Source organism: Andrena cerasifolii, chromosome 10 (genome assembly GCF_050908995.1).
Source record: "Andrena cerasifolii isolate SP2316 chromosome 10, iyAndCera1_principal, whole genome shotgun sequence".
Taxonomy (NCBI): Eukaryota; Metazoa; Arthropoda; class Insecta; order Hymenoptera; family Andrenidae; genus Andrena; species Andrena cerasifolii.
This window is the reverse complement of record NC_135127.1, coordinates 6976578-7003834: the sequence shown is the minus strand read 5'-3', so window position 1 is coordinate 7003834 and position 27257 is coordinate 6976578. Positions and strand designations below refer to the sequence as shown.

The following is a 27257-nucleotide window of genomic DNA, read 5'->3' as shown; positions in this document are numbered from 1 at the left end:
ATATGAATTGATGTCGACCTCAGGAGACTTGCATTATCGAATCCTTTCGAAATCGTCGATATTGAAAAACTTGGCGCCGCAGCGACAGGCGATCGTAGTAATTTATTCACGACTCTGTTACGTATGAAAATCTCAGTATTTTGCTCATTGCCGACTAATTTAATACTAACTTTCCACGTTACCTGTGCTTCAACGTAGAAAAGTAAATTACTTATTACTACTATAATACTATTTATATTTTATCATTCGAACTTGAACAGTGAATATTTATTTCTTCTAAAATACTATCCTTCGTCGTTTTAAGAAATTTGGAAACATTATGATTTCTTTGATACTTATATACTTTGCGAGTATAACATTCACAGTTTTTGTTATAAATTACTGCTGTCCAAAACCTTATATTATATTCGACAATTTTAATAAATTTTAATAAATAGTCCATCTGATATTAAAATTGTGGAATATAAAATAAGGAAGGTTTTGACAGCAGTAATTTATCCATGTCCCAATTTCAAGAGGGGACCATCGAAGTCAGACAATTTTCTCTCATCTTTTCCAACATGTTTCTTCCGGACAGGCAGAAGTGCAACGCTCTGGCTCGCGAGATTCACTTCTCTTGCCCCTCTGATGGCCAGCGTGATCCGTTAATTTGCATTACCCCGGGGAGGCTCATTCCGCGGCTGCAGCGCGCGCTGGTAATTGTTAATTGCGCAACGCGTCGTCTATCATCGGCTAATGATACATCCAGCCGCACGCCATGGCATCGTTATTACATTTCGGATGGGCTAATCGCTAATAAGAATTTATGGGCCTCGTGCGCGAGCCTGGCAGAATGTGAAAGTCCAGAGTGCAGAGCGAGTGTCACGCGACAAGGGTGCACATGCTGGACAGCTGGAGTGTGTCGCGCTGTCTGAAGGGAAATCTACAGTGTTTTTGCCGTTTTTGGTTACGTGTGCTACTAGATTTAAGAGGCTCGGATCAACAGCGAAACCTTCTTTGGAGAATCTCTCGCCCTTTGCAGGCTCGTCTTATTCTGCTTTTCATTGTGATCTTCTTTTTTTGTTGTATCTATTATTGTGTTGCGTGTGAGGTGTGTAATAAGGGCGTACTAGTACCAGTAATGGGTAGCAGTATTGATAATTGTATTTCTGCTAGATTTAGCACACTTTGCAAATTTTTCTGTATATGCTTGTTTCAGCAAAGTATCCTAGAATATTCGAGTGCTCCAGTATTTTATTTATGTATTCGTGAACCCAAACCACAGTGGTATTTAAATAGTTACGAGGTGGAAAATGTACCAAATTCTTTAGAAATTAGAAATAGGTAAATGATTGTACAATTTACTATTCCTCTTCCTGTTCCTCCAGACTTTACAATTGGATCTTAAAAATTATACACTACGCAGCTCGAGCATTTACTAGTTGCAAGATGTACTATGTATTCAAATACATAATCAGTATTTAAGTAATTCGAGTAGATATTGTACATATAGCGTGTTCCATTTTAATCCTTTACTATTTCAGATATCAAGAAATATTCCAAACAAAAGTTGAATGGTCTCAACAGTTTGAAGGAAGTTGCAAGTTTAAATTCCAAGTATCGCGCAATATATGTAAGTGCTTCCAATTTATTTAAATCCCTTACGTATTCTGTAATTCTTATGCAATTTAATAAAGACACTACTATCATTAATAATATAATAATATCCCTGATATTAAATGTATAAGCACAGTATATTCCAGTTACCTTAAAGTGACTCGAGACAAAGCAGTAGTCGAGTCGATTACAGATTTATAAAAGGTATCGATTAGACGTCCATCACTGAGCGCAGACCCACGCTGACATTGATGCCAATTAGTACCATATTCGCCAATCTCCTACATCGAATCAGCACGCTTCGATTGAAGATTTTCTCACAAACCGAGCAAGCTGACAGAAGCACGGGTTCAGATCCGAATTATAATATAATGTATTCAGCCTGCCGGTGTTGCCTATCTCGTCGCTTCTGAGAATCGTAGAATTTTGGCCAGCTGTTAAGCGATAAGCTTTCGCAGCCGATCTTTGCTGCTGGTTTCTTTTCCACTCGGGCAGTTGATAGGTGTTAATGCACCGTTTTTTTGCTCGGGTATCGATGATGGATTGAGATGTATGCTTACGGAGAAATAATGGGACGCCTACCTTTCCTCGTGGCCTCTGGTGATTAATATCTATACGTCTTAAGGGGGTAGACACGGGTAATGCAGCGCGCTGTATACCGGCACAATCTGGCCCGAAACATAGGTTCGGGATTTTTCGTTTTTCGTCCTTATATGAGCAGATTTGGGGCTGGGCGAGGTCTCATTCGAAAGAGGAAGGTTCAATGCGGAGCGCTCTGCTCATGGTTCAACGAGATTGTGTTGATATGTAATAATATCAGTGTCCAAAGTAAAGCAAAAGTCGACAAAATATACCCGCAGAATCCAAGCATTTTTAGGTCACTAAAAGAGTTTTGTGACTCAAACGGTGAGCAGAGCGCTCCGCATTGAATCTTCTTCTTTCGAATGAAACCTTTCCCAGGCCAAAATCTGCTCATATAAGAACGAAAAACGAAAAATCATGACTACATTCCCAAATCAGAGTTCCGCCATATTGGCGATAATACATAGCAAGTCACGTGACAAATTTAGTTGAGGTAGTAGATACGAGATGGCGCCTACTCGGGAGGACTGCCAACTTATTATTTGCAACTTTAAGGCGGTGCCTTTGAAGCTGAAATTTAGTATACCTCTTTCCACTTCATGTTCTCCTGATATATTGGCCAAAATCTGGCGAAAATTTTCAGAATGCACAAAATTGGGCTTTGTAACAGGAGAACATGCCGTCGAAAGAGGTGGCACTAAGTAACGTCTTCGGAGAGAGTATCGAGGATGCCTTCGAAGCTGAAATTTAGTATACCTCTTTCCGCTTCATGTTCTCCTGATACCTGGGCCAAAATCTGGCGAAAATTTTCAGAATGCACAAAATTGGGCTTTGTAACAGGAGAACATGATGTCGAAAGAGGTGGCACTAAGTAACGTCTTCGGAGAGAGAATCGAGGATGCCTTCGAAGCTGAAATTCAGAATACCTCTTTTCGCTTCATGTTCTCCTGATACCTGGGCCAAAATCTGGCGAAAATTTTCAGAATGCACAAAATTGGGCTTTGTAACAGGAGAACATGATGTCGAAAGAGGTGGCACTAAGTAACGTCTTCGGAGAGAGAATCGAGGATGCCTTCGAAGCTGAAATTCAGAATACCTCTTTTCGCTTCATGTTCTCCTGATACCTGGGCCAAAATCTGGCGAAAATTTTCAGAATGCACAAAATTGGGCTTTGTAACAGGAGAACATGATGTCGAAAGAGGTGGCACTAAGTAACGTCTTCGGAGAGAGAATCGAGGATGCCTTCGAAGCTGAAATTCAGAATACCTCTTTTCGCTTCATGTTCTCCTGATACCTGGGCCAAAATCTGGCGAAAATTTTCAGAATGCACAAAATTGGGCTTTGTAACAGGAGAACATGATGTCGAAAGAGGTGGCACTAAGTAACGTCTTCGGAGAGAGAATCGAGGATGCCTTCGAAGCTGAAATTCAGAATACCTCTTTTCGCTTCATGTTCTCCTGATACCTGGGCCAAAATCTGGCGAAAATTTTCAGAATGCACAAAATTGGGCTTTGTAACAGGAGAACATGATGTCGAAAGAGGTAGCGCAAAATAATGTCTCTGAAGAGAAGTAGAAGCCTTGAACGAAAGTCGATAGAGTTTGAGAGTAGTGAATGGCATATTTAAAGTAGTGCTTTAATGCGAAGATTTTTAAAACCACTCTGCGTGGAAGGATCTTTTTAGGTGTTCTTTTTAGCATATCTTTTATATGTGATTTGGAATAGGAAGGAGTAAGTAGTGCTCGTTAAATAAAAAAACTCTTTTACCACTTAACTGCAATTTATTCAAATAAGTGAAATGCAATACAATGAAATGTTACAAGTGTAACTGGGTTAGGTCTGGGTTAGGGGAGGGTTAGGGGTATCCGTTAGGGATTTCTCCACGTAAAAAAAAAAAAAAAGGTCTGGGTTAGGTCTGGGTTCGGCTGAAGCAGTATCTTGTGCAAATTTCATATCAATGAACCCAGTCGAAAATGCAGCCGGTTTAACGTCTTCTATGTAAAAATTCCTTACCTGTAAAGCAGAAATATACACGATTAATAATCGCTCTAGTTCGATAGATAGATCGTCGATCTATCGGTATTACCATTTGTTTACAGAAAAAAATGCTGTAATACCGACCTGCCGAATCTGCCAGGTCACGTGACGTGTCTACCCCCTTAAATGTGTTTCACTTGGTTTTAAATTCTGTAAAAGATTTTGAGAAGGGTAGGAATATTTTTGGATTGAACAGAGAGATGTGCTATTATGCATTCTTTATTAGTTCGTATTAGTTACATTTCTTATTACATAGTTACAATCTGGTTTGTGTTTGACGAACATATGCTTTCATATTACTTGTAATATTTCTCAATAATAGAAAGATTGAAAATATCCTTAATTTTCCTTAATAGATAAGGAAGCAAGAGTTCAATCTTAGAAATCAGATGAAAACTGAATTTAATAGCAACATTTTTATTATTGAGAAATATCAGAGGTCGAGTCTCAATTACCCCGGGATCCCGATTGTTTTTTGGATTGCATTTTTATATTTTTCAGTCGTTCGTAAAGTAATTTAGGTACGTTTTTAATAATTCTCGAAATTCCCCGGATAAGTTATAACTTGATATATGAAACCCCGGGAGTTTTAGAATCCAACATTAATCAAACTAGTAACCACGTAATACTTGTAACATTGAATTTTACATCGCGCTGTCATAATCTTCTGCATTAGCAATATCAGGAGCCACACGCAGGCATGGCTTTTTCAATGTAATAAAAGCCATTCAATTTATCCATCATCGTTTCCCAGCAAAACGTTCCGCGTGTTCACTTCAATTGGCCATCGTGTCGCGTTCAATCATCGGCTCTCGAATCACACAGTCAAGTCGCATCGACGGAACGGGGTTGAAACCGGTGCTCGTCTTTAAAACGCGACCACGGCCTGGAAAGGAGAACAGGATTTTTTATCGCGCGGCCCCAGAGAATTCCTTTCGCGTGCGATTGTAACGCGTTATCATCGAACGTCCAGGACTCTCTCGACGTGATAAACGCGGCGTTTCTGGCACCGTAGATTCGCCACGGTCGCGTTCGCTCTTCTTCCGGGTGCGGGTTCATTACCGTGAAAGTGTCAATTTATGATGGGCCTCAAGCAGAGGCCAAAAAGCTTGCCACACGCGGGCCAATCTTGCTGCATGCAAGAGGAGACCGTGGTAATCTCTCTTTAAGAGCATCGCTGCTCTCCTAATCTCTATTTACGATTTCTCGGAACACTACTGATGGGATTTCACTCGAAACGTTTCAGAGGAGTAGAAAGATGATTGTGGGCCTACAATACATCCAATGGTACAACGATATCATTGAAACGTTGCTACTTTATTGTTCCGATACTGTACATATGGTTGCAAACGGTTCCGATTTTCGAGTAGGAATGGTTGTTAAGGACAGTTTTGGGAGGTTTAAAGCCCTCGTACCATTTTCCTGTCGCATGCAACTTTATTGATTGTAAATTGAATAGTACAATTTCAACGCCACAAATAGTTAGAGTTGACATTGAATACATGTAGCGTAATTTTTAGTATTTGCACCATATATGACTTCTCCTATCTAATAAAAGCGCATCCCTATATCAAATATATGCTCTCCCCGTATACATACACACATAGGTATTTGTTACATCGTTCTTAAGATATTCTAACATTTCTGATATAACGTTTGCACAGAGTTTCCACGTGAGATGTACGCTAATCCCACAGCATTTCTGCATCGCTCACCACACAAGACACATCACGCATCACAACACACTTCGCAACGCCCATTACAACACACAACACAACAGTCATCACACATCACAACACACAACGCACAAAATGCGTCTCCCGAAAGTGTACTTTCTTAGCAAAGTCGCTAAGAATCCCCAATTTTGTGGGTCTTAACGAAAACGTCCGCGCACGGCACGACCCACAAAGCCTGCCTTTCCCACAAAATTGGGAATTCTAGCTGGCCCACAAGCCAAAATGAAGTTGCTTTTTCCCACAAAACTTACTTTTCGTGGGAAAAAGTTTAGTGAGAAGATAATTTCGGTTTGCAACTTTGTTTGGGCTCGCGCGAGCGCAACAATGTTGCAACGCGGGATTTTTATTCACGAACACGCCGATTTCATTTGCAACAATGTTGAAAAAAATTTGTCCTTTGCAACTTTGTTGCGTTTTCGCGAGGCGCATAATTTCGGTTTGCAACTTTGTTTGGGCTCGCGCGAGCGCAACAATGTTGCAACGCGAGATTTCATTCACGAACACGCCGATTTCATTTGCAACAATGTTGAAAAAAATTTGTCCTTTGCAACTTTGTTGCGTTTTCGCGAGGCGCATAATTTCGGTTTGCAACTTTGTTTGGGCTCGCGCGAGCGCAACAATGTTGCAACGCGAGATTTCATTCACGAACACGCCGATTTCATTTGCAACAATGTTGAAAAAAATTTGTCCTTTGCAACTTTGTTGCGTTTTCGCGAGGCGCATAATTTCGGTTTGCAACTTTGTTTGGGCTCGCGCGAGCGCAACAATGTTGCAACGCGAGATCTCATTCACGAACACGCCGATTTCATTTGCAACAATGTTGACAAAAATTTGTCCTTTGCAACTTTGTTGCGTTCCCGCGAGGTGCATAATTACGGTTAGCAATTTTGTACTGTGTGTTGTGTGATGTGTTGTTTGTTTTTGTGATGTCTGTTGTGTGGTGTGTGATGTATGTTGTGTGGACTTTAGTGTAGAAATGTGTGTGAATGGTATAGTGTAAAGTGTGGATTATAAGAGGGTCTGGGATAAGTCTGGAGTAAGAAGAACATATGAGTTATGAGGTGTGGACTAGGATGTGGGATGTGTGAGCTATGTTGTATAGACAGGGAAGTATGAAGTGTGGTTTGTGAAGCGTGAGCTGTGACTTGTGGGCTGTGTAGTATGGATTGTGTGAAGTATATAACGTGTTGGAAGTGGATGGATAGGAAGCGAGACTTGAGGTGTATTCTGACCTGATTGCTTTCGGCCTTCCAAATTATTTCTCCAGCATTCACACTACATGCAACAGTACATGAACGAAGTTCATTCTTACAAGCTATTAAGAGACTAACACTGTTACAACTTATCTTAAAGTATCTTTTTATACGGTGTGGAAGGGGGGTTCAAATTTGTATACACATTTCATTTTAAGAAATTCTATAGGACCTTTTTTTGCTTACATTTTTATTTGGTTATTATGTTTCAGTGCAAAAGGAACGAACGAATGAAAGGGTCGAATGGCACCCCCATAAAGAATAATACATTAATTTATCATCTATTCAAACTTACGAATCTTTGTCACTCGTCTCTTTGTATTTGTATTGTAACTACTTACTCCACCATAGCCCAATGTAAAAATGTATGTAATCAGTGTTTCATTCAATAAAATGCCTGTCTTTCCACGGAAACTGAGTCTTGAGTTTATGTTACCTTGATTCTCCCACATTTCCCAGTATTTCCTTCACCAATACGCTAACTTAAAACGCAAAAACACTCTGAACACCAAAGTACTGCAGTCCAATGACCGTTAATTCCTATAACTACTTCATCTTGATACCCCTTCTCTATTTCTCTACTGTCATACATTCCAACTTATTTCAACCCTTGCCCTACACCCCTCTGCACTATCTCCGCCATGTTTCCAACTCCCGCGCGGTCTAAAAATACCAATAAATCTTTATACACGAAAATAATACATTACATTAATATGTCCCTTCATTTCCGTCACTATCCAACGCTCCGAAATGTCTCAATCCCTCTTCTGCATCACTCTGCACGGTCTCCACCATTTCCCCAACCGCTGCGGGGACTAAAAGTAAATGTTCATACGAAGCCCCGCATCCAAGTCGAAGCTGACACATAGACCTACGTTACTTAGGTACTTTCTTCACCGTCAGAATTCTGTCCTTTCCCCGCGTCGCCTATCATATGCTTCGTTATCTGCTGTGCTATTAAGCGGCGTAAAAACTCCCGATACAATACCGTGGAACGAGACCAGGCATCCACCCAACGAATCAAGTTTCATCGACGAGGTATATCCGGCAGGGGCACCCGGATATCCGGCCAGCGTGGTCCACGTTCCTTAAATATCCCCGAGGTAATCCGAAACTTCGTGATTAGCCAGCCAGGATGGCTAATCTTTCGGTGTAATCGAAGCGTCGCTACTTTCACCGTTCCGCCTTTCTTCGTTTCTTTCCGCGGCTATGACACCGCGGCGCGCTCGCTGCACCTGCGGAAACGTGGCGTTCGTCAATTCAGGTGTGCACGCATCGTCAATGATCGACGCAAGAAATCGAGCGGCCTTGTCGGTGCTTAATGAATCCAGCCGGTGATTGGTTCCGACAGTAACTTTTCAATGGGCCTTTCCTTGGCCATCGATGATGATCGGTGGATAAAAATCGTGTTCCTGCCTGCGCGCACTTGTCGACGCGAGTGGCGTGTATCTAGATAGAGAGATACACGGATATTGTGCGGCGGTCTCTAGGTGGAAAGGATATTGTGTAGGATTCAGTTCTTTTTGGACCTTAGTCTTAATGGAGATGTTAGGAGTGCGAGGAATAGTGTATACGTCTTCTGTAATTAATTTAGCAAGCATAGGAAAATATAGCCAGTTAAAGAAATATACTCTCACACATTTCAGGCAACGATTACCTAAAGAGGTACAGAGGTTGAAACACTGTTCGTACTTCGTGTGCGGAAATCCTCCAGTCTCACTTATTGATAGTATGCGCTGAACGCCGATAGGCGTCGCCCGCACAGAATGCCTATTCATCGTACTCAGATCTCAAAGACAAATACAAGAAAAATATTTTGTATACATTCCCCACACTACATAATCTTAACATACTGTTCTCCGAAAAGTGTTCTGAATACATATTTATTATCATTATCATTCCCATTAATCATTGCCATTTTCATTACTATTATACAGTCGAACTTCGATAGCTCTAACCTCGATAACTCGAACCTCGATAACTCGAACCTCGATAACTCGAACCTCGATAACTCGAAAACGTCTATAAGTCGAAAGTTTTCTTCATTCCCGTCCGCTCCGCTGTAAACACCTCTACAACCAGATAAGCCGAAACCTCTATAATTCGAAGATTTTTTCCCTTCCGTTGAGATTCGAGTTATCGAGGTTCGACTGTACACCGATTCGTGAAGTTTCAGCAAGACGCTCAAGGGTCATATCCCTTTATCACCATGCGCCTATTATCCACCCTACATCTAGTCCCTAAAGAAGCAAACAGTCTAAACGTAAAATTATTCCAGCATACAATGCCAGACGTAATCCCCTTCGAGGGAGTTACGAAAGGGCACAGTGGAACGACTCAGTCCGTGGTCCGTCCGCGTTGATCAGAAAAAACTCGATCCCCATCGTTACCCTGGTTCGCTCTCGGCGCAGCGCGCCGTCCAGGACACAAAGAAGATGTAGGACGGGAAGGACGAGGAAGGTGGAACGGCTCGACGCGGAGCGTTTCTCCTTTGGCCGTACGTTGCGCGAACATGCTGTTGTTTATTACCACGATTCGTGAGATAGTATCAATTGAATGTACCGCTTCTGGAAAGAGATTAATGCAATCCCAGCGGGCAGCGTGGCTGGAACATCGTCAACGAGTAATTCTCTGCCTCCACGGAGCACCTAGTACCACGCGGTACTAATTGTTTTCCTAATTCGACTGACCTGGGCTCCAGGATTCCATGAATATTCAGGTGGATTGATGGACGTTGTTCAGTCCTGGGGGTTGTTCTTGTGAAATCCGCGGGTCATTTATTTATTTCCGTTTTATTGGAGGAACGATCACAAGCTTCTATGAAATGAGATTAAATTGAGGGTTAATCGAGAGAAAGTTTCAATTTCCTGGACCTTGAAGTTTTTTAGTTCTTGAGATGGGGTAGATAGTGAATAGATCGATAGGGTGTGTCAATTTTTTCAGTGTTTCAATTTTAAAAACGAGTAGTGGAGAAACGGTACAATTTTAGGTTTAAAATTAACCACTACCTTTAAATTTTGTGTAATATATTATTTACCTAGTTGGAATTTCATTTGAAATTATAGAAAAATACGAAAATTTCTAAAATTATTAGAAAAAGAATTAATAATTGAGCTTATGAACCGCAATAGAAGCAAACAAGATATCGCTTCTTTGGTGGACTTTGTTAAATAGCATTGAATTTACTACATAGATGACATATGGCTAGATCTGTTGCTAAAGTTACACATATTTTCATTTCCATATATTTTCATGTGAATGTAATAAATACTAATCTTCACATACTTTTAACTTCATTTTCATGCTTTTATGTCAGCAAGACTCACTTTAAGCAGTATATGAATATGTAGTTTATAGTTAAACCCTACTTAATTTTCACTTTTTTCAACTGTGATCCGAAGTAGCTAAACCTCACTCAAATCAATTTCCGAAGATAGTTTCAGAATCAGGATTAAAAACAGCATTACTTTGTCACTAGTCGTTTTAAAATTTTCAAAAATTTTACCCATAACAGTGAACTTCTTCAGTGAGATTGTTTGTGTGAGAAGAAGTTCATTTCTTTATTTCAAATTCCTTGGTAGAGATACTATAATACACTTAAAAATGGTAAATTAAATTAATGTAAGAAATGAAACAGTAAGTATACATTTATAATACTACCAGTGTCTTCACTCCCAGTAATCACGACACTAACATCACAATCCTATCAATTAAGACATTAACAACTTATTCCACCAAAACTACCACCGCAAAATCATTCATCCATCCTTTATCACAACCATTCCCCAGCCACCGCCTCGCTGCCACAGCTATTACTTAATGAAAGCCGCGAAACTAGTACCAGCAACACTAGTACCGATCGCAGCAACGATAGAAGCATTAATGAACCACTATCACCGCGACCGATTACATAATGGAGCATTAAAACCGTATAGACGAACAGAACTACCACGACCGTGCCGATCGGTATCGACTATCGTCGCGATGACAGTATATTATTAAATCCATACCTTCCGAAAGAATCCCCGGGGATCTGTGCCCACGATCTCTTCCAACTACCAGCGGAAACGCTGAATCGAGCGCTGTTAATAAGGGGCCCAGATCCAACGCACGATGACATTTCGTCCCGCGGAACGATCGCTGGCCCGTGCAACGGGTGAGTGACGATGACACGAGACCCGCTCGGGGGATACACACAATTTCCCAGCTGAACTTTTCGAGCCAGATCTAATCTCGGGGCTGAGATAGGGCGTAGGTGGCTGGACAGAGAAGGCGATACAGAGACCGCGGCGTTGTATTAATACGACGGCATTGATCGTATCGCGTTTTGACTATGCGTAGGTATGTACCTATAAATTATATAGGGGCGAGAACCAGCGACGTGCCGCTTTTAATGACAAAGTTCGCGGAGCAAATACAACGGGGGAGTTCGGACGCCTTGCACGGTAGATGCTCGATGGCTGGGCCGGATAAGTGCTCGCTAATTTGCATATTAGAAGGGGAGGAAGGTAAGTATCCGTGGTGTGGAGAAAAAGGAAGAGGATCGGAGAAGTGACGCAGCGTTATTATTTATGCAGGGATGTGGTTTGCTGATGTGCTGAAGAAAGTGTCGTTTGTTCGTGCGAAGCCTTGGGAAGCTGTGGAAGTGAAAGGTTGGCGAGGGAATTTGTTTGGAAACGAGATTCGTGAGCGAAGTCGCTGGGAATTATAATAAATTGTTGGGGGCAGTGTAAATGTGGGTTAAAAATTTGAAAATGTGGCGGAATATATTTACCATTGACAGTAGAATGTATTTTGGAGCTGAGTGGAAGCTGAGGATCCCGAAACTTGGATTGCAAAACAATAAAAGACTTTTCGATTCCTCTTCACAGAGAGAATTGACACGTGAAACTCTGTGATAAAAGGAATAGCAGCTTTCAATTTTGAATGCTTTATAAAAACCTAAATATCAGAAATGACAAAGTTTCAGCACTTGTGCTTACAGGGAAGAGTTAAAGGGAGAACCCGGTTTAGAACGCTGAAGAAAAGGTAATTTTCACGATTCTTTTTTAACATAGAAAAATAAATTCCATCTCTCCAAAACTTTAGGGGTATTTTAATATACACAGTAAACGACTTTTTAAAGTCTTTTTGATTAATTTTAAAAAAGTTATGCGATTTTGAAAAGTGTCCGAATATTTTCGTTACTCACTGTATATTTATACAGTGCAAAAAAATTTAATTGCAAAATTTCAAGTTTGTCACGCCGAAATTGATTAATCATTAATGCGACTCGGCACTGGAATTGTGAAATTTCTAAACCAGGTTCTCCTCTTGACAAACTATGAAGCTCGCACTGCAGAAGTCTTCCCATTCCAATCCAATAAAAGATCTTTCCACGCGTTAAAGTCGACTAAGTAACTAGCACTGTCCAATACTACAGTCTGTATCTCGTACTCATTGTCACTGTATATTATCAAGCGCATTAGCAGTCGAAATTAAATGCAACCTGATATTAAAAGACACATTGCAGTAACTGCCCCTCGAATGCTTCCTAATTTTAATCGTCACGCAATTTCGAGCTCTCCGCGCCGTTAAATCCTCATCGTTCTCGAACAAGTTCATATTTTTATCGCGTCCCGCGAGATCCCGATAAGATAATCTTTCGCGCGGCAATTATACGCTCGTAGGTTTTGCAACGGCCGTGGGCAGCATGGGAGGACGAGAGATGGCCGCGTTGAAAATTAATTAGCGCTTTTGAAATAGCGTTTACCAGGCCTGGAATCTAGATTCCCATAATTTCCAACTGGCGGGCATTCGTTTCGCGAACTTGACAGATCTTTACACAAATCTAGACCGCTAACTGCGAAACCCGATCCCCGTTCCACGGGCTGGGATTCAGTGCGTCGTTTCTCTTGGGGAACGATGATGGTGACGTTAACGTTCCCGCGTTTCCGATTTTTTTCCCGCGACTCCTCGAAGAAGATAGCTTCGAAACGGCGGGTCGTATCAATTCTGGCTAGTTCTCGGAGTTATGGCTCTATCACTGCGTCGAATCTATGCAGCGAGAGGGTACAATATTACTCAATTAGTATTCGATAGGGTGACCGATGCATCGTTGTTTAAAAAGTACCAGCAAATGTGTAAATACGAAATGGTATCGGCATCTAAATTTTCGAACTCGAGTTTACGTGAATTTTTTTTAATTATTTGGATGTTGGTAATAACGAAACACTTGGTATGATGCGGTATATTAGATCATTAAACGTTGGATAATTATTAAATTATAAAAGAATTATGGGGTGGCAGATTTACAATAACTGGAGAGTAAATCTGAGTTTTATGATGTTTGAATTACTCTGCCTTGAACCACCTTGTGATATGCAAGCAATCATACATTTGTCAACCTTATCTGATTTCAATTATCCATTATCACAATCTTTCATTATTTTATTCACATACCTTAAAGACGTACTCATGCATTGAAAATATAAATCCTGCGACTACAGAATTAGTGGAGTTAACCTTGGCAATGCATCGAAATTCTGGCTTCAAACAAATCTCAATCAACATACTCACAAAGCAGAAAATTACTAATACTCACTGGCACGAATCCACACCGAACAATACAGCACTGCGTGCAATCTAACATCCTGCATACAGTTCCATACAACGTCAAACATCTCCAACACCCCATCCCACATATATTTTCCATAAAAGTTTCCGCAAAAATATGAATGGAACCGAAATATTGAAATCTGTTACTAAATTCTGTTCCAAGAGCCTCCAAACTTATCTCACAGCTAAAGAGCTCCCCTGGAAAATCTTTCGAGTCAGCAAGTGCTCTCCAAACATCCATCATCTCTAATCCAGAATCGTATCGAAGGAGACCGATGCTGATTAGGGAAAAAATCGATTATATATTCACGACTCGTGCTCCCGTCGACTTTCTCGCTGAAAGACGAGCATCGCCGAGTAAAATGTAGGTTACGTCTATAAAACGCGCGGAGGGTGCCATCGTGAGAGAGCGTGTAGAACCGCTTTTCTTCGTGGTCTGGAAACGGCGGTAAGGTCAGCCACGGGACGGTGGATGATTTCACCTCGGCCGTATTTATTATCCTAATCTTGGGCACGGTGTTTGTGTGTGCCTGGCCTACATTCGCCTGCAAATTGCAGCGACGACTTGCCTGCCATTTTTCAGGCCCCCACCGCGAGTTCCTTGAAATTGAAACTTCCCCTTGTTTTCACAATTTTCTTCGACCTTCCCCCTTCTACTGTTCTCTTTACGAGTTACACTGATTCTGAAATGACACTACATGGGGGAGATCGATTTATGGCAACTATGCTTTCGTTGCTTTGGGAGCCTGATGGAAACTTATGGGGCAAGATGGTTTCATTGACTTTGGGTGTCGAAGATATTCAGTGATTTAATTGGGGTATAAAGAAGATTTCTAAAATATATATCTACTTTATCTAGGTGACAATGTTTGACAGTACAAAGTTTGGAGGAGCTCTGTTCTCTGACACTTTTTAGTTTAAGTCTGAAGAGTGGAATAGATTCATAAATTTCGGGGTGTTACTATTGAGTTATACCCCATTTCACAGAGAACCCTTCCCGAATAAATAGCCCTGCGACAAATGTATCTGCTGAGCTACAGGAATGTCAAAACTTTTCTAATAAATGCCACCTTTAAATAGATATCATGTGCATAACGCACTATAAATGAAGCGTACGAAACGAATGGCGAAGACGAGCCACGTTCCAAGTGAGCAGAGATTCAAGCGTTAGAAAATGAGGGATTAAATTTAAACTCGAGCAATGTTCGATCGTCAACTCGCGAGTGTTATATCACTCGAATTCCGTCGAGTCGTGTCCGTAGCGAGCCGAAGCATTAACATTTAACCCATTTTCATGAATCATCGGGCCCATACGTCTCTGCCTCGGCCTCTGCCAAGAATTTAGCAAGCCTCGCTGCGCGGACCCTCAATTTGTGTCTCTAACTTAATTTCCCGCCGGTGGACCGGCTGCGCGAATCCCCGAAGCTAGGGAAGATAATTCGTACGCTCGGACCAAACCCTATTCCCGGCGGTAAATCATCCAGAGTGGATTAGATCGTATGTAAACATTCGTCAGAGGTTTAATCCCGCTGGCAAGTAAATAACGGGACACGCGCGAAAATAAATTATTTGCAGGCGATAGTGAATCCGCGATGAGATTTGTAAATATATTTCAGAACCTTTCTTTACCGAAATTCGAATGATTTATACAGTGGACTGTGATGTATTTATATTTTAAGTGCTCTTTAGGTAATTAGTCTTTTCTGGATTTTGATTACGTTTCGATTTGGTGCGCATTGATTTTCGGGATTTTCTTGAGCATGCAGAGTTTTATTAAGTTTGTTGAAAATCTAATAATTATATTATTAGTGGTAAATATTTCGGTATTAAATTTCACGGTATGGAGAGGTCTGCTGTATTTTATGTACAATGCTTTGTACTCCCGTTGAGAAGATACACACAGAGGTAAATTAGGAATATTTAATGAAATTACTTCGAAATTTGTATAGGTTTATAAAGTTCTCACCAATTTCTCTAACTTTCACTGGAAACAATTCTTCCGTTAATGAACGTGCAAGAAGTTATAGAGAGTTACAGCTCCAGTGATATTGGTCTGCCAAGCGCGTCTGACCATAGACGATCCCCCTTCCCTTACACTCTTACTCTTTGCTTCTCTTCGACATTTTAATTGAATGGATCATTTTACTAAGTCTAATATGTGCAGTAGTTTCAATTCTGCATTTCACAGAAATTACTAGATTGCAGTTAGTGTATTTAAATTAATTACAACGAAGGAATTATTAAAATAGTATTTAAGAAACTTATATTAAATTTCCAAATTCTAGTAAATAAAATTGTGCTACCAATTGTTATAAGATTATTGAAAATTCATTACAAATAATATAATCTTACTCCAATATTGTTGTAAAATAGCAATTCCATATCAAACCCTCGTGATAACAATTCCTTCCATTCCTTTCAGTCACTAGATTTCCAATTTGCACTCGTACGTCAAACACTTTCTATAAACACGCACTTTAATTCACTATAATTTTATTTAAACGTCGGCTTTTGTCAGGAGGTGCCACAACCAAGTCACAGGACACTCACGAGCCAGTTGTCATCATTCGCGCAGTCGAAATAGTACTGACCTTTGAAGCATTTCCTACCTGCCTCGACATGTCGTACACCCAAAACCATGTGGGAGGAGAGTTTAGCTGATAAGACTTCGATTTGCATGATTCTAATCGTTTGCTGATATTATTAATAATTAATCAAGATCATAAAAATGTTATAGGGCTCGTTTTCTTCACTGAAGATTTTCCTTTATATAATTTGTCCCTCCTCTCCCTTTCTTTAAACAGCTTATCTGGAACGAGTTTACTGTAAATTTAAACAACAGTAATGTCCAGAGAAATAAAAGTGCGAGGTCTTACTCCCCAACACTTTCTTACGCGTTCTACCTACTTATTTTATAATTTACACCTGAAACGGTACTACAACTTCGATTCACCATGAACGAATATGTTTAAAATAATCTTGCCCAAAAATCGTTATACAACAATCGTCCCCCATCATCCATAAAAATCCAAAAGGTTCTAGAAATGAAGTAGTGTAAAGTGAAACTAGATAAACCCTGCTGAATCCATACATACATCAAGAACATGGAACACAGCGTTTTCAAGCGATCCTTTGTTATTAAAATGCAATTAAAATGCAGGTAAAAAGAACGCCCCAATGACCAAGCAGGCTAACGCAGCGAGATCTCACTTTACCAAGGCTGCACGAGATTTCTCGGGATTACTGTCTACCGAAAGTGAATTATCGTCAGTTTCGGCGGAGGAACGCGAAGAATCGCGCAGCTGGATATCCCTTTCGATAATCCTCGCGGATCGAAGGAAGTTTCCCAATGCGAGATCGCTGGAGCGTGCCTCCCCCCTTCGGGCAGGATCGGAGGGGGAGCGATTTTTCGCTTCCGCGATTACACGTTGCGAAAACAATGACTCGGACACATCGGTGCGCCCGCGGAGAACAATAATCGGTTCGGTGGTACGGATCACCGACCGATCGGCTTTCACTGATATCTCTATTCCGCAGCACTTTATTCCTTGTCGATATTACCATACGCTTCGAGAGGCGGGACGTTTTTTCTCTAAACAGCCAGCTCGTTACGTTCCACCTTGTCGCGGGGTCCGCGCCGCCCGTGTTCCTACTTCGGTTCGTTACTCGCTGAGCATCGACATTTTCCGTGTCAAAGATGCAATTTTTTGAGGCTGAGGACCACTCGAGTGGTATCCGAAATTATAGGCAGGGTGCTCAGTAATAGATAATAGAAAATGAAATGGGTGATTGTATTCTATGTGATAAAATAAGACGAAAATCGAGTAAAGGTAAACTTCAGTCCTTATTTCTCTATTCATTACCACGATTTTTAACTATTATACTTGTTTCAGAATTTCTGTGCAATTTAGATTTCGAATTAATACTTTATTATTCTCAGTAATATTCTATTATTCTCAGAAATATTCCATTTTTCTGAATAATATTTTATTAGTCTCAGTAATATTCTACTATTCTCAGTAATATTCTATTATTCTCAGAAATATTCTATTATGGCAGCAATATTCTACTATTCTCAGTAATATTCTATTATTCCAAGTAATATTCTATTGTTCTCACTTGAAATCGACTCCCAGTAATTATTTCCCTAAATTTGTGTTTTATCTACTGTGTCCTCGACGATCCACCAGCTTCTCCCAAAGGACTCACAGGGCGAAGGTCGTGGAATCGTTAAAGTCAGTTCCCTTTTGGCAGTGCTGTAATCATCCGAACGTGGCGGGAAGCCACCGTGTCGCGTATCAACCCTCGTCGAAGCCTGCGTCGAGAGGCGAGGACCAAAATGGAAGTGCCAAGTCGTGAGCGAGCCTCTGGTTAACCACCAGACGTCCACGGTGCCGAGATGTATCAGCGCGATGACCTTTCCTCGTTGGAAACAGCCTCGGGTCGGTGCGGTTTTACAGGCGGCGCGAAAATTAAACTGCCACCCTCAAACTCGCCGGTGTCGGCCGGTTCGCTTACAACAGGATCGAAGGAATCCTTTCCTCGGGTGAAAAAAACGCAACGAGATTCGAATCTGTTCTAGTCGACTGCTTAATATATTTTTTCAAGGAAGTGGTTCGAAGAAAGGGGCGTAAAAATATACACAATTTTAGGGTGGATTCTAATTTTCAGGTGGTGGCAGAAAATTGCTGATGTAATTTCCTATGAGCTTTGCATGGTGGTATTATTTAATGGAATCGGCCACTGTTTCATTGAAGGAAGTTTCTGACTTAATTTCACTATTATCTGGGCCAGTAGTTTTGCAGAAGATTACAATGATCAGTGGCGAAATGTTATGAAAGGTTTCGATGTTAATATAGTATTGCAGGTTCCACTATACCTAAGTAAAATTGGCGAATTAATTCTGACAGTTCTTCTAATACTATTACTCAAATTTACTAACCAAAAAGAGTATTGAGGATCCAAGAAAATTATGCGAAGAACGTATCAAATCTCTTAGAAATCCCCGTTATAAGGATAGAAGAATAGGTTCAGGAAGCTAGAGTCTCAACCTGCCTTGAAATGGTGAATGGAAAATGAAGGGGGTTTCACCGCTACACGGTTCTAGCAATATTAATAGGAAGTCGTCTGTTGTGCCCATAATCCCTCGAATTAGAAGCGCAAATGGACTGCGCGAAGCTGTTCGATGAGTGAAAGAAGTGGACGTCGAGGAAGGCGTTACGGTAGGCAGTCGCTTAGAAATCCGCCAGAACACGACCACGCCAACAATGGAACATTGTACGCTAATGTCGCGCTCGCGCGTGGACATAATTACGCTCGAGATATCGAGATATCTCGGCTCGTGCGTGGGTGGAAATCGTGTCATTAGTCAGTCGGTACAGGCACGCCATTAGACACGGTCCGTTAATTGCAGAAACCATCACATGTTTTGACAGTGTCCTCGGATGATCTGCCCGGTTCGCTACAGTCGAGATGATCCTCGCGAATAAGCTCAAGACCCCTTTGTATTCGAAATGCGTAGCCTACACCCGGAAGCCGCGTACAGTATAAACAAGAGAACTTAATTTTTCATTTTTATACCATAGTATCAAAGTTTTGATGCAAAATGAAGGGAACACACTTTTGTGGAGGTTTCAAGATTTTGACAGCTTACTTAATTTTTTTGGAAAACGTTCACAGTGTATTTAATTAACCTACGAGCAAAAGGGGCTGGGAACTTTCTTTCCATCCCTTTTTTCAATTACCTTCAATTCTGCTCCCAAGAACTCTAGACGTATTTTGGAGAATCAAGTTATAAGAAATCGACTGCTAAGTTTCACAATTCCGGGATTAGAAGTGAAATTGGGAATATTCCTTTCTTTCAATACTTCCAGGTCTCCTCTCCAACACTACATATATATTTTTTAGGACCCTGCTTCTTCAATTTTGCTTGTAAGAAAGGTGCCAAGAAACAAGGCAAAGCTCCCCCAAAATAGGTATATAATTCTCGAGGGCAGAACTGAAGGGAGAAGTTGAAGTTTGAAACCCCCTAAACTTTCTAACCCCTTCTAATTTCGTCCCCCAAAACAATGAAAATCCTACCACCTGAAACCCTCGCGTCCCACCATGCTGAAAGGCCCAGGAAACGAAAGCACCGTGGTCATCGAGGTTTAGGGGGTTAACCAGCCTGTCCCGTTACTGGGACATTTACCCGTAAATGAGCCACTCGAATCGCTGGGAATTGCTCGGCGAAATTCGAGGAAGACGTCGTGCCGACGATCGGGTGTCGTTTCGACCGAATTCCCGTACCCGCGAAACGGACGAACGGGCGAGATGCCTGGGCCCGTTTGCGTGCCCCGGACAACATTGTCGGAGTCGCGGGCACGCTCATCGTGAAATCGATTCGCCGCGGTAGGCAACGACGGCCGAGAAAACGACCACCACGGGACGTCGGCTCCATCGTTCGCGAAGGACAGCTGTAAAATTGCAGCAGAATGCCAGACATCCCGAGACGTTCCGCTTCGTCGAGTGATACCGGCCGTTTCTTGCCGTTGCACGAGCCTCAAGGTCCAATGGCCGCCAGGTGACTGTGTCAGAAGCTGCTCTCGATGGAGAATCGTTTCGAACAGGGACTTATTTCGAGGCAGTTTATGGGGCTAGAAGGGGAGGAGTTTATTACGAGCAAGGGGCGTGGGGGTTACTTTGATATCGGATGAGATGGGAATTGTGGAAATTTAGGGGTGTTTGAGGGTAGCATGTGACTTATATTTTGAGGAGATTCAGGGTGTTTTAGGGGTAGGTTAATTAATGGTAGGGATATTGTGACTTGTTCAGGTTAAGGGGTTACCGCAGTCAGTAAGGTCAGAAAAAGAACGATTCTTTGGGAAATTATTTCAAAAACTACATGCATATTTTTATGCAAACGTTTTTGTGTTCAGATGAGGGACACTTTAATAGGTTATTATATTATGTTTTGGTGTAAATGTATTTGCAACTGATTTCCCGGGAGCAATTTTTAGAAACACGTTTCGCGGTGATCAACATTATTCGGAACTGTAGAGAAAGTAACATACTTTGGTTTAGATGCGATAGAAAAATTGATGTCATATTGGAGAAATGATTTTCTTCTTACTAGAAGAATTCTAATTGCAAGTCACTTTAATATAGGCGTAATAGGATACGTAGAATTAAGAATTCTAGGAGTTGTTTGGAAAATTGTTTGAGTTAATAAATTTTTTAAGCGTTGAAGTTGATTGTAATATTTAAGGATTAAGGAACAAGATACGCCACATTTATGATGGCAATTTGATGGATTAAGTTGATGTAGGAGATATCTACTGGAGCTAATGAATAATAAATTAGTGAGAATTCCAGTTGGCAAACTCAATCGAACGGCAAGCGTAATATAGTCATTACATTGCTATCGCATTCATTATCATAGAAGGATCATTATCGAGCAGAACGAGGAGTAGTTTTTATGCGATGCCAAAGCAAACCTTTCGATCGCGACGTCTATTAACATGCAAAACGGTATAATACATATTTATAGGAGTCGCATGAAAAATGAAGTAATATTTCCTTGGGCACGTTCGAAAGTATTAATTCTAATACGATTAGCTGGGGAATTTTATCCACGAAATGTAAAGCATATGCTACAACAGGTACTTCGGTATTAATTAAGGTAAACCGATTAAGCAGATAACAAGTAGACTACTTATAAATCGGATGTGAATTTTTCTATTTTTTAATTATGCTAATTTCCAAATGCAGAAGTAATACTAACACATCAAAGCGACTTAGAATTCTATTTAAATGATCCAATAATCTTTATACGCACTGCTTTCAACCTATACAATAATAATTAATCAGCAAACGATCACTACTTGAGGGGGTTAAAACGATCAAGAGGAAGAAAATTAATTCAAGCGCTCATAGAGGACCGCATCTCCCAAAGCTCCTAAACAAAAATAACAACCCTCTAATCCTAACTGCATTCCTGCAACTGAATCCGTAGAATCTATAATTCCCCGATACTTAAGGGAGTTAAAGCGATCAAGAGGAGGGAAATTGATTCAAGTGGCGATAGAGGAGCCGCTTATCGCCGGACCCAGCTGTTGGACATTCGGAAGTCGCTAGCCGTAAATCAATAACACCGTGCCAAGCAGCCGTCCGTGGACACGTACCTAAATGAATATTTCGTGCCGGTCTGACGGTCGGATCCTGATTAATGCGATTCGTGGCACGACCGCGCGCGGCGTAAACTCGATCCTGATTAATACTGTTTACAGCCCCGCGAGATCCCGAAAGCCATTAATCAGGATCGAGTGACGACCTCTGTTAGGCTACTCCTCGTGGCCTCTTACGCGGGCGCGGGGCGAAAGTGTCCATTTAATGTTACTTCTGCGTAAGTATCAACGCGAATTGCGCGGTTTAACAGCGTGTCCCCTCCCCGTCGCCGCGACTCCAGTGGTCGAATCCTAGCGCAGTGGTAGGATCCTTGGAACGCCGCGCCGGTTTCCCTGGAAGCTCCAGCGACGGTTAATGGTTAAGTCATGTTGGACGGTTGCATACTTTCCAGGAGAGCAGTCGAGATTTATTCATCGGGGAGGTGGAACGGTTTGCAAGTGTCCATGCGTCTTCGTTGACTTAACTGTGCTGGATGTTCTTGGGGCGGTGGCGATGGATTGGGGGCTCCTTAGGGGCTGGAGGGTGGTTTCACAGAATGGACTTGGAAATGTGGGATGACAGGGGATTTTTGGGAACTGTGATGATAGGGTAAATTATGTTCGGAGGGGGTCGATGGATAAACGTTCAGTTGAGTTGAATTATTCGATAATGATAGAATTAAGGAAAGTAACATTGGAGTCATGCCTAGTCAGCAGCCGAAAAGGAACGTGATTTTCGGGAATTTTTTGTGGACAATCTAATTTATATTTTTTACAACTATTTGCTTATTTTAAAAGTACATATATTCAGCAACCCTCAGTAATTTTCTTATAGGAAAATATTAAAAAATGAACGAGCCGGAACATCTGAAGTCAGAAAGTGAAGAAGATTCTGTTAATATATGAGTTTATGTGGTTCGTGAACGAAGGATTTTTCAAAAAAATGATTTCAGACAAAATGGCAATGGTTTTTCGTGAATTAAAAATACAGTTTTCATAAAAAAAATCGTTTGTTCACGAACCAAATAAACTCATATGCTAACAAAATCTTCTTCACTTTTCGATTTCAGATGATCCGACTCGGAGAAATCGTGTTCACCGCTAAAAAAATAGATTCCGGGAGAGTGGCTGTTATTCGTTCATTTTTTAATATTTTCCTATAACAAAATTACGAAGAGTTGCTGAATATATGTACTTTTAAAATAAGCAAATAGTTGTAAAAAATATACACTAGATTTTCCACAAAAAATTCCCGAAAATCACGTTCTTTTTCGCCTGCCAACTAGGCATGACCCCTTAATCGAGTGAATTTCTAGTATCTTTTCAGGGAAAATGACCAGATAGAATGTAAACAGAGACCTGGGACTAGAATTGAATACCCACACGCTTTCGAAATGAGGGCTTGAAAAGTGAGAAGCAAACCTCGACCTACAAACTACAAAAATTGTTCAATTTACATATAACTCCAAATACATAACACTAAACCCCAAGGGTACATAAAATAGAACACCCAAAAAATTCAAGCTTGCAGCTACAAACTCCAGAAAACAGCCTTCTCATTATCAAAATATTTCAAGACAATTCTAAGCTCATTAACGTCCTACATTCATCCTTCAATCATCTCATCACTTTATCCCTTCAGTTCCCCATAATGTTGTTCCGCAAAGTACCCCTATGAACCCCTGGAACATCCATTCGAACAAGTTGTACGAAAGCTCGATGCAACTCCCGATACTCCCTAATTGCATCCCCCACAGCCACCAATCTGGAGCCCCGAATAATTACGCAGAGGAGATTACCGCGGGTCCACGCGATCGCCCGATATCCTCCAGTTGCAGCGATCGTGATGCAACGGGCGCAAGGTGTCGCGGATGCACGCGGCGCAGTTTATTCGCTTAAGTCAATGCACTTAGGCGACGATACGTAACTAAGGCCTGGAGCGGTCCGCAGCGCGACGTGGTCGCTCGATCTCGAGAGCCATTAATCAGGATCGAGCGACGACCTCTCCCCGAGCTACTCCTGATCTTCGTATACATCAGCGTTGACCTTGAATCTATGGCGAGAGCACGACACCGTAAGAGAGTACCGACCGCGGCTTGTGCAACGCCTAGCTGCAGCGCTGCTGCGCCTCTTCTGGCCGCGGCGCGGTTGCACCTGCGCTCGCGGACCGCGGGATGACAAACGAGGATATCAAAGCCGTATGCACCTAATAAATATCGGCCGACTCTCGATGCTCCCGTGCCCCCTTTCCTGGTCCTTCGTGACGACGGTAGTATTGATGTTGGGTAACGAAGGGATATTTATTTTTGGGGAGGAAGAGGTTAGGGTGAAGAATTTCGGATGTTTGGATGTTTATGGAGGTGCTGAGTGTTGTTTGATGAGGGTTGTTTGTAAAAATGGGGGGTGGAAGGTAGTGAGGGTTCTTGTTTTAAGATGATTTAGTGCTTTAGGTCGGATATGAATCTTGTGGTTATATTTAGTGTCCTGCAGCAAGTAGTGTTAGTCCAGTGGGTGATCAAATTATTAGAGCCACTTGCATAAATTGGCGATTTTATATTGAAGTAAATTAATTTTTAAATGAAAGCCTACTTAGTTCCACTGATTTCTTATTATTTTTTTTTAATATATACATGTTTGTTAATTGCAAATATACACTTGTAAATACTGTAGGCAATATTATGTGTCACATGGATGATTTTATTTCTATACAAACACAAAAACATATCTTTCGTACTGTGACTGTAATAATTTGATCACCCACTTTGCTTGTGTGCTGTATTTAATATTAGAATAGTTTTGTTACGGAGTGATTTGTTTCCTATTCAGTTTGAAGTGTGAGGACTGTGCCGTGTCTGATCATGTACGGGAGTGTTCTACTTGATCGCTGTTTCTACTTGCTCTGGAAAAGTAATCTTCTTCTTCCTCCTTGCTTATTATTTTCTTGTTATAAAATTCAAGTGACTTTGATTCCGAGTGGTCATTTCACTTGTCAAGAAATATATTTAAGGAAATAAAGTGTAAAAGCAGAAATTTCGTAGCCTGCTTAATTTTACAGATATCAACCTGCAGCATTGCTAATTTTTCACCTCGTACAATAAATTCTCCTAACATACTCAACTAGGTAATATAAAATATATATTTACCAAATAAAGGAATATTACTAATTATCATACCGGAAGCCTAATTGAATCCACAAATAAATAGATCCAACCTATGAACTTCTCAACGACCAACAATTTAAATCCAGCACACGTTCACGAATTAATACAACGCTAAAGGCACCCAAAAAGTCGCTCATAAAGTCAATGAATCAAGCTGCCAGCTGATCCTAAAAATTTACTCGCCTAAATGCCGTCCTCGTATCAATAAAAATTGGGTGTTAATGAGGGGGCCAGGCGAGACGTATCGATCCACGGCGCGTTTCGAGCGTCAACATTAATTCGTGCCCGGCCGGTCGGGCCTGGAAAAATGAAAGAAAAAAGGGTATTAATTACGAAGATTAACGAACTGGCCGAGACACCTGCAGAAAGTAGGGGACCGAGTCTCGTATTGCATCGGCGTGCCTCGCTCGCTTTGCGACTGCACTCCGCGGTTCATTAGCACGCCGCCTCGCTGCAGGCTTGAAATTGATATGCACCGCGGTGCAACGACACTGGCGATGGCCAATCACGTTTGCGGGGAAGCGTTCCGCGCCTACTCGAGCCCTGGGGCATTTTTCGCGATTAATCGTATCACGATGACGTTTCTATCGGCCGTTGATATCTCGGACGGATCGACGACGAGCGTGCAGCGTCGATGATTCGACGCTTGATTATCTTGTGGGAGTGAAAGTAGCCAGAACCGAAGATGCTGCTGACGATGATCTGTGCCTTATCGATGGCCACCGATAAGCCGCAACTATTTTTAATAATTTTATTGCAATGATTAAAGGGTGCCTGGCTTTTCTTTCTTGCGAATCAGTCGAGTGCCAATCGATTCCTTCTGGTGCATAGGAGTTTCTTTGTGGGAGGTATTCATTAGCAGAGGATATTAGAATTCAATTTGTATCTTTAGAAAAAAGTGAAGCTTGCGGACTTGCTAAGTGCAGATCCAGCGTGGGAAATATTTGACGGTAAATGTTTTATTTACATAGATACTTTTTAGAGGAAATAACGAAGTTGATTGAATCACTGTCTCCTATAGAACTCCAGTTGGAATTCTGAGACATCCCCATTGAAGACGTCCTCACATGACAAGTTGGATCATCCTCCATTCTCAACGAGTTAATTAACGCTAGAGGGAAACGAATGTCACAGAGAAGATGGTCTTCCCGAGAAGATACAGGTCTCGAGAGGGATTTCTTGTTTCCTCTCTGCGTGGCGGGGCCACAAAGCGAAGGAAACAACTAGAGAACAAGCTTCGACGCGGTTTATGGCGTCTGGAAGTCGAATGTCACGGGGCTGTTAAGGCCAGCAGGATCACGCCTGACTCGTGGAACCTCCATGTAATTTCGTTGAAGTTCTCAAACCCTTAAACGGCTTCTACACCACTTGGCAGCTTCTTTTGTTAGACCCACGTACGGGGAGAATGGCGTTGCTACAGTAGGAGCAAAATATTTCGATCGACCATGGTCTTCTGAGAAACTAAAGTCATTTAATCTGTTGGGTTAGCCTACCGTGACAGATAAAAATTAAAAGCTTTGTTTCGGGCACAGATTGTGAGGAAAGTGAAAATTCAATCAATTTGCGGTTTGGCACTTTATTGAAGCATATTATAAAGTAATACGACCATCGGAACCCGAGAAATCGTGTACACCATTTGGCTGTTCGCGAAAAACTATAACTTACGTGCAGTCATCCCACGGTTAATATATTCACCGTTTTAATGTTTTTGCAATGGATTTTATTACTTTATAATATGTTCAAATAAAGTGCCAAACCGCAAATTGATTGAATTATTTACTTTTCTCACAATCTGTGTCTGAAAAAAGCCTTTTATTTTTATATATCACAGCAGGCTAACCCCTTAATCAGTCCTTCGTTTCTCACCTCTCTGTTGCCTCGAAAATGTGAAAAAAGGAGAGAAATACGTGGAAGAATAAATTGAAAATCATGTTACAGTAATGGCACCTCTGGAAATTTGGAAGTAAATCTAGGGATCGTGATCGACTAAGTGGTTCTGTAGAAAAATATTTCTAACTCCTTAGACTAGTATCAGTACAAATTTCATTCAAACACAGCACGTGCTTTTTTAATAAATTTATATTGGTGAAGAACCAATTCAGAATTCACCCCTAACAGGTGTTTCCTAGAGATCCCTCCTTAGCCACTTCCT

General features: G+C 41.3%; 2 protein-coding genes across 2 annotated transcripts in view; one reads left to right on the top strand and one right to left on the bottom strand.

The window, feature by feature from the left end:
- Positions 1-27257, bottom strand: part of Ics (ras suppressor protein 1) — a 139857-nt gene that overhangs the window by 22568 nt on the left and 90032 nt on the right. The window lies entirely within an intron of this gene.
- LOC143374195 (uncharacterized) lies at positions 1599-11914 on the top strand. The gene is made up of 3 exons (XM_076822130.1): positions 1599-1612; positions 11545-11711; positions 11781-11914. Coding segments are annotated over exons 1-3 (303 nt in total). The 5' UTR covers positions 1599-1610.

Bases quoted from the DNA above. Each gene is read 5' to 3' on its own strand.
- LOC143374195 (XM_076822130.1), top strand. The intron at 11,712-11,780 runs GTAAGTATCCGT...TTATTTATGCAG, and splicing joins CATATTAGAAGGGGAGGAAG to GGATGTGGTTTGCTGATGTG.